The 10,727-nt window shown below is 42.4% G+C and overlaps 2 protein-coding genes across 2 annotated transcripts in view; both read left to right on the top strand.

Moving 5' to 3' along the window:
- The window catches only part of LOC309670951 (kelch-like protein 8), a gene marked incomplete at its 5' end in the record, with an annotated part of 421,963 nt that overhangs the window by 63,388 nt on the left and 347,848 nt on the right, over positions 1–10,727 (top strand).
- Positions 3,409–10,727, top strand: part of LOC309671218 (AF4/FMR2 family member 1-like) — a gene marked incomplete at both ends in the record, with an annotated part of 34,882 nt that continues 27,563 nt past the window's right edge. The window contains 2 exons of the mRNA XM_082482423.1: positions 3,409–3,424; positions 7,276–7,327. Of these exons, the coding sequence (XP_082338549.1) occupies positions 3,409–3,424; positions 7,276–7,327 (68 nt within the window). The remainder of the gene's footprint in view (positions 3,425–7,275; positions 7,328–10,727) is intronic.

The raw sequence follows: 10,727 nt of genomic DNA, 5'->3' as shown, positions 1-10,727 counted from the left end.
AAAAAAAAACAAAAAACAAACTTAAGCATTAGGGGAAGAGCAAATTTTTTTCCAGTTCAGTAGCATATTTTAAGTTTCAGCTCTGTGTGCCTAGAACTCATGAAAGCCACCTCAGTGAGATTTAGGCCATGCATCCACACGTTTTGTGGAAGATTATGAAGTCCACAAGAAAAAATGAAATACTGTTTGAAAGCATGGAGTTACTGGTCTAGCTTACAAGCAGGAGTTCTGTTAGATTTTGGCAAGGAAAGCAAATGGATTTGTAAGGTTTTAAGACAAAGTCTCTGGAGACGGTATTTAGTAGCGTGTTCCTCTCTTACGCTGGCTACGAAACTTTGGTTTTCATGTTTTCTGGTTAATTTATTATGCATTCATTCTTCGTTTTATGCTAAGAGTTGATGATTGCTGTAGTTCAGTGATTTCTGCTCATGGACTCTGGTGTTGGAGGAAGTGGACTGGCTGAAGTAACAAAAAAATTATTCTACAATAAAAATGTAAGTCGCATGTCTAGGAGCAGACTTGACTTTCTTCTGGGATATTTGGAAAGCGTCCATGCTAAATTTAGAACTCCTCAGGCATCGGTACTGGAGAAAAAGCAGGAAGTCATACTCATTTCTGCTGTAGGTCACAGGGTTGTTGCCAGCTCCTCGTCCTGTGCAGTGACAAGGCTGTTGGCTGCACTGGGCCAGGCAGGTTAAAGTAATATCACACGTGCCTAGAATATTCACTGATGGTGCTGTAAGCAAGGTAAGTATTCTTCCTTCAAAAGATACCTAAGAGAAAGATCTTACTTATTCCAAAATCACAAACTAGTTCACAGATATCACGGATCACAGGATATTTACATAGTTTATAAGAAGGAATACCTTTTCCTGCTGAAAACTTAATTTCTACTATGCCAGATTTGACAAATTCCTATACTAAGATGTTTTTATAGTTAGCTAGGGGGAAAAATCTTGATATTTTGGTTCTCTTAACTTCAAATTAATCCTCAACTACTGGTATTCACCACCTTTGCTTTGTTTATCATTCCCTTTGAAGAAGTCACTATTATCATTGAGATATAAGCTTCCGAGACAACCTACTTAAGTTACAAAAGTGAACATAAAAAAGCAAGAGGAAAAATGAGAGAGGTTGAAATGCTGTACAAGGGTTTTGAAAAGCACCACGTATTATTCATTCAGAGGTCAGATATAGCATCTTTAGCCTACACTTCCAGGGAACTCTTGCTTGTTTTGGTCCTTAACTGACAGTCTCACTTCACCGCTCCCTAGCTACTCACACTTAACGGTATTTTTACAGCCGAGTAGAAATGCTGCTTACAGATAGAACTGCCACTGACTACTAAATGATAGTTTGCAGCTCCCAAGTCGTAAGGTTTTCCACCTGGCATACATGCTACATTTATCCTTGTACTTTAAGTGCAACTGCACATACGCTTTCCAAAACTATTCTGTGTCTCAACGTGAAAGAGGCTGATGGTGTATGTTTTACCTATTCTGGGTATGCCATTGTAAACACCAACACAAAACCCACACAATAAGTCTTAAGATAAATCAGTGCTGTTGGGGTGACTTTTTGTGTGTGTTTTAAATCAACTGAGCAATAACACAAAATTCAAACATAACTGCTTTTAAGCAGTTTTTTCAAAACCAAGTCATCGCTTTCTTTTGTTTCTAATCTTTTAGCTACAAGCAATTAAAAAAACCCCGATCTGTAGTTCAGAGTACTGAGGCAAAAACAGTGCCTGGAACTAGGTTCGTGCATGCATGGAGTATCATGACACAATCTTGCCTATTTGTGTGCTTTCTAGGGAAAATGAAACTTGCTGGTAGCAAAACATACTTTGATTGCATTGGAGGTTTTCTTTGTGTCTTTTTGAAAATCTAAAATACCCCGTTCATAAAGTTTTAAAAATTATTATTTTCAAGTTATGCAAGTATCAGGTGCAGTATAAGAGTCACTTCAGATTTGCTGGAATCTGTAGGAATTCATCAATTAATCTCTCTGAAGTAACTTCCTCAACTGCATTTTCCCAGAAGGAAGATGAGTATAGCAGTGCTGCCTGAAATGACTCTGAATTGTGTGTCCTTCCCCACTTCATTATCTGGGCAATGCACTTGCATTATCAGAGGTTTCCAAAGTGTTGTACCTACAGTAGATGTTAAATGGAAGCACACAACTTCTTTGTCAAAAAAACCCTGAATCAAAATAAAACAGCTCCCCCCCAAAAAAAACTCAAAATATACGGTACATCTTTTTTTCTTTTTTTTATTTAAGCTTCCGCAGGTAGAGATTTCTTCTTGGCTGAGGTCATTAGTAGTGAGGAAAAAGGAAGTGGGTGATTTTTTTTTGTGCAACTACCAAGGTGGGGAGAGGGTGGATGTGGGATTTAGGTCATGCTGGTCTGAGCTGTTACGTTGAAGTTACATTGAACAAAAAGGTTTGAGTGAAGTCCTTTTCAGACAACTTCAGTTGTACCTAAGAGTACTTCAGGCATATTGCCTTGTAGCACTGTCTTAACTTTGAGATGATAGGTCTTTGCAAAAACATTACTTGGCCTTCATGATCCAGTTGTGCGGGTTGGTGAACTGGAAAAACATATCTATTGCAAAAATTATAAAAAGGAGAGAATGTGGCAGCGTCTCACCGTTTTAAGAGCATGTTGCTTGTTCTTTAGTGACTGAGAGGCTTAGAAGTCTTATTAAGAGTAGTCTCTGCGTTTTTCTGTAGTCAAAATTTATTTAATGGCTTTGACTTTGTTTATCTAGCTTTTTGGCCCAAAAACCTTAAAACCAAACTTATCCTTGACATTGTGAAACATCTGTTATGCCAATTAAGTCGTGAATCCTCATCAAAAAGATACCTGAAAAAAGTCTTTATGACCTTTTTAAACCCCTTCTCTTTGCTTTTTAAGCTTGCAAGTAAGGAAGTCATCTGTTAAATTAGCCTTGCAAAACTTATTATGGAAATTCATCAGTCCAGATTCTGCTCCCATCATATGTTATTGTTTGAGAATAATTTTCAATTTGCCCCTTAAATTATTGGTCATGTAAAGGGCATGAACCATGTTAAGGTCTGTGTCTAGCTGTTCCCTCGGATTTTTCTGGATAAGCGCTGCAAATTACAAAGGCGGCAGTTTCTTCAGCCTGCTGTCTTAAAGTAGTTTTCTGTCTTTCTGAACGAGATTTCTTTCCAAGTTACATCCATTTATTTAGCCTCTCCAGAGTCTGCGGGCCTGCATCAGTGGAGGAACTGGGCTGGAGTCTTAGGTCAGATGTGAGTACCTGCTTGCAGCTGGACATGTGCGGCTGGCTCTGGTGGTGCTTCTGCTAGAGGAGATGGTAAATGGAGAAGCATGCTGCCCTGCAGACCTGTTATCGAAGCGCAGCATCAGTTTGGGTAGGAATGTTGGCATTAAAAAGCAAAACGAAAACAAAAACCCAGGGACTCAACGGTTCTGGATGTCCCGTGATTGCGCTTGGCCTTGGCCGTCAAAACGTTTTGTGAGTGGCACTTGGAGGCATCTGCATCATTCCCAAACCGACAGTGAGTATGAAGGTGGCATGAGGAAATCCTAGCTGGAGATTGTGCAGATGTCAGTGTCAGCCAGCAAATATGCACAGGGCTTAAATCGAGTTGTCTGTGGGGAGTACGATGTACTGTTCCCTGTAAAGGCTGTCAAACTGCTAGCGGGGATAGACAGCAACATGTAATATTTGATCTTCTATGCCCACAGTCCTCAGTGGAGCTGATCTCGTTTCAGTATTTCTTTGGCTTTATGGCTTTTTAACTCTTCTTCTTTGACCAACGTTGTATTTCTCCTTAAACTCTTCTCTTCAAAGTGGCAAGGACAGCCCTTGCTGCTGGGTGGCAGTTGTGGTTTAATGGTAGTTTACAGGCTGAAATACAGCTGACATGTGACTTATAGGGGAAAAAAAAAAAAAAAAAAAAGGAGGAGGGGGGCAAAACATTACTCAGGGTGCAGAAAAGCCCAACTCCTTCAGGCGCTGGACGGTTAGCTTTGTAAGAGTCACTGCAGCTGGGACAGAGTGAAAGGGTGCACGCCCGTCCTCTCCAGGGCCAGCGGGTTTGGGGCACAAGGACTGATGGGCTGCAGTGGCAACTTACGGTAGAAATGACAGTTGCACACCTACCCAAGAGACAGGAGGGCTCCCTGGTGCAGTCAAATGGCCCTGACCAGTTTTGTTGTGGTTTTGGCACTGAAAAGAAATTTTCTGTGCGTGTCCTGAACAGTCTGTGATTTTAATCTCTCGAGCAAACGTTTCACCGTGTATTTGATATGGGTGTTGCAAGTCCATTTGTGGGCAGCAGTTTTGTTTGCCTATTGCACACTTTCCTGCTGGTGAAAGCGTCATTCAGTTTTTCAGTCTTAGGGTGCCGCAGGATGGCAGAACAGAGACTAAAGATGCCTGAAAACCTGTCCTCTTCAGGGAGAGACTCTAGTAGGGGCATGGGCTTCCTAGCGTGTCCTAACTCAGTGGCTGTGGGAATAAACTGCTGGGCAAAGCTGAAAGCAATCCTGACAAAAGTAAACCTTATGTTCTGTACCTCCAGAGCTGCACGTATTTTGGGGATACTTGTGTCCTTTAAAAACAATAGAGGTCCTTGTGCTGCCGCTGCAGACTTCTGCAGTACTTGTGCAGTCGTGCGTTTGCTTTCCTTTAAATTTTGTGCTGCGAAGAAGAAAGTGGTTTCTGCTAAGCCACCGGACCTGTGAAGAACAGCAGACAGTCACTGAACAGTGCCCTTCGGGCTTATGATAAATCCTCCTGGCAATTGCACTATGAATACTCATTGTATGTAAACCTGTATCAATTTCAAAGCCTCTTCAGGCTTATCTGAAAGAACTTCAGGAAGGGCTGTGAGTTGTTTGGCAAGGATAAGAGAGGTCCAAACTGGCTGTTGCAGATATTCTCTGATTCGCAAGTTAATTGAATTCCACTTTTGTCATCAGTTATCACTTTATAAAACTCAAGTTTCTGGAATGGGAGAAGCAAACGGATTTTGATTTGTTGCAATTGATCCATTGTAGAGAGAGGTTTTTGAATACTTTGTCCAGGTGGGATCTTGATTCGTTATGTTTTGTGGGAAGGTTTTTTACTGTGGTGCTCTCATGGGATATCGCAGGAGCTTTCTGCAGTAATCTGCTGGTTGAACGCTGCTTTTCTGTGCCTGCTGTTCACCACTTATTAAATTAAGAAGTAAATTAGGTGTTTGAGCTATCAAGTTAAGCTTGCTGGGAAGAAAAAGGGGAAAAGAGAGATTGCGTTTTGGCACTGTGAGTTCTGAAGCTTCCCGATCTCTTGCTGTGTGGTAGAAGTTCCCTGCTGTTTGCTCTCCCTTTCCCCTCCTCCTGCCTGCTGTGGGGGACTTCTGCAAGCAAGATCCCAGCCCCTTGCCTTCATTCGTGTGACTTATCTGGCCGTGCCTCAGCTTCTGTTTGTCTCGAGGTGAGTAAGGTCAGATGCAGCTATCCGTGCATGATTTTCTGAAGAGAAGTCAAATCTTTGTCAAATGAGCGCTGCCTCAATGAGAGCCTTTTGTAGACATAGACAAATGAGGTTGCAGGGAAAAGAGAAGATTCCTCACCTGCTCTCGTCCCTCCAATGCAAATAGTGCAGCATATGGGAAACAGATGAGTGACCTTTCTGTGAGAGTGTGAAGGATGACACTTTTTGACTTGATTAAAGTGTTTGCTTGCTCTGCTGTTTACCTTGATCTGGGGAAGATCCCTCTGATGGGGCACTGTAGCTCGTTACCCTCTTCCTTTAACACAAGCGGTTATGCTGATTGCTGAACATTTCCATTGAATCTCTTGTTTATAGGCAAGAAGCTGGTCTTGGATGCACTTTGCTCATTTTAACTACTCAGCCCTTTGGTTATTTTTCATTCCGATTTCCTTTGATAGGAATGGTTGGGAAAGGATGTGTAAACGACATGTGCTTTCAAAACACATGCGTTGCTAGTAGATAAGCCGATCCATCGAAGTGAAGCGGTGTTCCCTGTGGCCAGGTGGCGAGTCAGTGCGTGGAAACAGTGCAGGTCCTGCTGCAGAGCATCCCCAGCACCTAATTCTGCCAGGGGCATGGGAAGGAGGGCCCTGCTGCTGCGTCCTCTCCCACCAGGCACAGCCTGGGCATGGGGCAGGTGGGTTCTGTCAGGGGGCATCGCCGCTCGCCCTGGCTGTGCAGTTACTCTCGTCCCCACGTGCCTGAGGAGCAGGAGGCGTTCACTGTGCTTGTCCCAGCCCCTGCGCCTTGCCCAGCGGTACCCACACTGCTGATGCGTGGTGTCGCACGTGTGCAGGAGGGTGTCCTGCCAGGAGCCGCTCAGTGGTTTTGCTGATACATTAAAAGCAGATTTATGTGTTTGCACAGGCTGCAATGTCTGCTGTTTGTTATATAACTGGCAAATACCAGCATTGCCTTCGTTTTGTGCTCTTCCCCAGAGCTTTGTTGTGCCTGGGCTCGGGAGCCTGGTTGAAGGCAGCTGTGGGCGCTGCTACGGCTGTTGCCTGGTTCCCTTCAGGTGGCACTGCTGGAGTGCCAGGGCACCAGCAAAGAGATGGCCTCCTTTCAGAGGTCCTCATCACACTTGCGCTCGGGAGTCCTGGCCCATGCCAGGTGGGCACGTATGTGGTGGTCACTGCCTGGGCTCCAGTGAAACGGGTGGGGGAAGTACAGGGGCAGTCCCTTGATCGAGGTCATCTGCAGACTTTTCCAGAAATCACCATGTTGTTCCTACTCAGCAGTACGTTCAAGGTTTTGTTCTGAACTGCGCAAGTTACAATTGTATGCTTTTCTATTTTTTAATATCAGTTGATGTTCCCACGAGCCCAAGAGCTGGCATTCAAGGGTCTGGTGTGTGATTCCTCCACTTAAAACCACCTCTGCTTTGCCCTCTCCAAGCTTAGGGCTTTGTACTGGCTTCGTTTTCTGCTGAAAGCACATGAGTTCGTAGAAGAACGTGAGCCATGAAACAAGAGGAATCCTGCCAGCTGAACGAGCATTGAGCCAGCTCAACGAGCATGAATTGCATACACTCATTACCTAGAAACTAAGACAGCAGTTCAACAGAGAGCAAGCAGTATTTCGTTAGGAAACCCTGTTTGGAGTGATGAATAATCTTAATGGCAAACAATTGCATTCTGGAAGAAGGTGACTTTCTAATCTGATGCTCAGAGACCATAGGTTAAAATACCTACTTTAGTGTGAGGCAAATAAAACCAACTGATTCATTTTTGATTTACAGAACAGTATGAAGCACCTTCAGAAACGTTGCCTATTTCTCAGCCGAGAACATCGTAAGTAACCAGACTCAGTTCCCATCTCTACTGTGTAGTTATTTAAATGACCCTGGAATGAATTACAGTTTGGCTTACTTGATGATTCTGAAGATTAAGGCTTTACCAGTCTGATTTTTCTCAGAAAATTTCAATGCAGGGAATTTTCACCAACAGAAACATTACTGTTTCATTATTATAATGACTGTGTTAAAAACAAAACAAAGCTGAAGGAAAGAAACCCAACCATTAATGTACCTGATTTAAGGTTTTTTTCTCTTTTAATATTATTTAATATTATGTAGCTGTGGCTACATAATATCTTGTCATACTTAGTGCTATTCAAGCTACTAATAATTTATTAAACTGACATAAACGATAAGGGATACAAAATGAATCTGATCTGTTCTGCATATAATTTTGAAGCTTGTGGGGGCTCGTAAAGCTACAGCTACCAAAACTGTGAAAACTAGGGGTGAAATTTTAAAGCAATCGTATGATAGAACTTTCTGCAATTGTGCAAGGAAAAGTTTTCTAAAAAGTGTTGTCTTAATTCTGTTTTCATTTTTAAAAGCAAACAAACAGGCAAAAACTTAAATGTTGACTTTCTAAAAACCTCTATTTATATTCTAAGAATGTTAGCCTGTTGCAAAGTGGGGTGAAGATGAAGTTTCTAGAGCTTTTTTAAATAGTATTTATATATTTCTACTTTTCTTTATCTAGTTATTCTTTTCCCTATCATGTTACGTTTTCTTTCAGAAGAAAGCTTCTTAGAATTTGAGTCTCAGTGTAAGATGTTTATGCGTAATCACTGCAAAAGTTTTACAAGGCTAGGAAGGAGTGCCAACTAACAAATGAATCGGTCCAATAGAAAATTTTAAGTTGGTGGATAAAATAACTTGGTACTTTCCTTGTAGGTTAATAATTAATTAGGTTAATAATTATCTATTAATTAGGTTAATTACAGAAATTGCTTGAAGGTAGTTTTGTGTGGGCTGACATTAGTCTTTCAGGATTAACCTGGCCAAATTGGCAGCATTGATAGCCCTGAGTAACAAATAGAAATCTTTCCATGTCTGGAAAGCTAAGGCGTCCCTGGGCAAGGCAATTGCTGAACCATTAAATGCTTATCAGTCCATGTGATATATAAAGATCTCATGTTCCATGGAAGGCTGCAAACTACAGACCACAAAGCTTACTCCATGTGTTTTCCTTTTCCTTATCGTGAACAATTTAATTAAAAAACCCCCAAACTGGGCTACTCACAACTAAGAGGAAGAGCATCTCTCCATCTTGTTTGAGATTGTAGAATTTTGCATTCAATCTCTGTAAGATCTGTAAAACAACCCTTTTTATACTGTTCCAGCATCATGCAGAGGAGCCCGCCCTCACTGGGAGCAATCAGCTACTCCCTTAATCCATTCTTTATTTTACTCCTCCTTCTTCCACCCCAGCTTGCTCCTCCTGAACAATTTCTGGCAATTTTCACTGCAGTATTAAAAATACTAGTTTCAACTGCAGCAGGCTCTGCCTTCCTCCTCAGCTACCCTACAACCATCATCTTTATTTCAACTATTCTCAGCTGCTTGTAAAAATCCCCCTAGAACTGTAGGCAGTTTTCCAGGTGGCAGAGAGAGAAGAGGCTTTCACTGTAAACAAGAATCTGAAAATACTCCTTTCTTAGCCCAAAGGTCCAGAATTGTAAATATGGCATGGTACATAGCTCTGTCCTTAGCCAACATCCCCTCTCTGCTCGGCGTCCTTCTGGGTACTTCAGAGCCAGCACTCATCTGCCCAGGGACATGCATACCCACAATCGACGACGGCAGTTGAAGCAGGAGGAACAGGGTGGTTTAGGTTTACGTCCCAAATGGAATTAAGCAAGATTTGCCCAAGAACTTCCTCTACATCTTTCCCTCGAACTCATGCGTCCCTTCTTTTTTGTTTTGTTTTTGGTTTCATTTGCACAACAGGGCTTGTTTTCTTTCAGGGCTTTCATTCTTGAATAGAGCCCCGAAGTTAGCACCTGGCTACACTGGAATGGAAGCAGCCCTTCTTTTAAAAGGGGAGATGCCAAGCTCATTCTTGGTGATGCATCTTTAACCTGGCTGGCAGAGAGGGACCAGCCTGTGCTTTCAGTGGGGTTGTTTGGCAAGTGATGTTAATTTTAGTGCTGCTTCTCGCTAAAAGAGCTCTTTTTAAATAGCTTTACAGGGAGATTGATGGTGTGTATATAAGCTGCAAATGAACAGGTCCTGCGAATGAAAACTCGGCATCTATTAACTCCTGAGCTAATTAAAGCATTAAAATTATTAAAGCAGATTTATTTTCTTTAACTAGGCTATTTAACAATTTGTTGAAACCTTGTTTTGGGGAAACTGGTTTTGTCTATCCTTGTAGAAGTATGACTCATTTAAAGTTTTAGTGCTCTTCCTTCCTTGAACCTAAATTGAACTTAAGTAGTTGCGATGTTCTTTTATGCTGAAGATCTAGATAGAGTTTCCTTGCATTATTGTCTTAACCTCTAAAAGAAATGCATCTGTAGTCCACAATTCTTAAGGCAAAACAAAAAATGAAAACATTTTCAGAACTTTTTAGCATCCCTGGAAGTTTGTTCATTATCACCTTTGAAGGATTACTTTCCCTAATGGGTTGGGGGGAAAAAAAAAAAAAACAATTCATTGAGATGCCAACAGACATTTGCCAAACTGCCCAGAAGTGTGGAGAGTGGCTGTATTGTTGCTACCCTTCCTTTATTCCTATTTATGCCTCAGTGGACTAGCGGTGAGCTTCAGCTCTAGCCCACGTGCGAAGTTGGCACAGGCAGGATTGCTGCAGACTGCATGCCATTTGCCTTCTGTAGGAAATTCGGGGGCCTCATTTTCCAAGGTGGTGTCTCATAGTGATTCCTGTCAGTGTTTACTCTAAAGAAGAGGGAAGAGGTGACTTCCACTGAGAAGGTGTGTGAGGAACTGAGGCAGTGGAGGCTGGGAGATGGAGGAGGATAGTCATAGGGGAATGGCAAAGTCAAAATGCCTGAACAAAGAAAGCGCGTAGGTCATCATGAGTGTAATCAGACAGCGCCTTTGTGGCACTGAGAGCCTCTTCTGCATCAGAGAGAGGTACTTGGGGACTGTGGGGTCAGTACCTTTGCAGGAGGTGTCACCTATGCAGGAGGGGTTGGCTCCGTACTGGTAGACAAGGAGACCTTTGGGGTTTCTTCATGCTGTCCTGCTCCATGGGCAAGAGTAGATTCGTCCCTTCTGGTTTGTGGAATTATTTGTTTTGAGATCGTGCCAGCTTCAACCGTAAACACGGTCCTATTCCAATGAAAGTATCTCCATGCACGTCAACTGCTTTGGTATGAGTGTAAAAGAATTTATCTAGGTAGTGGGGATAGTACTTAAATAAGGGAATCACT

Source organism: Vanellus vanellus (assembly GCF_965231255.1).
Source record: "Vanellus vanellus genome assembly, chromosome: 4".
NCBI classification, from domain to species: domain Eukaryota; kingdom Metazoa; phylum Chordata; class Aves; order Charadriiformes; family Charadriidae; genus Vanellus; species Vanellus vanellus.
Note: the sequence above shows the minus strand (reverse complement) of the source record. Positions and strands in the feature narration are given on the sequence as shown.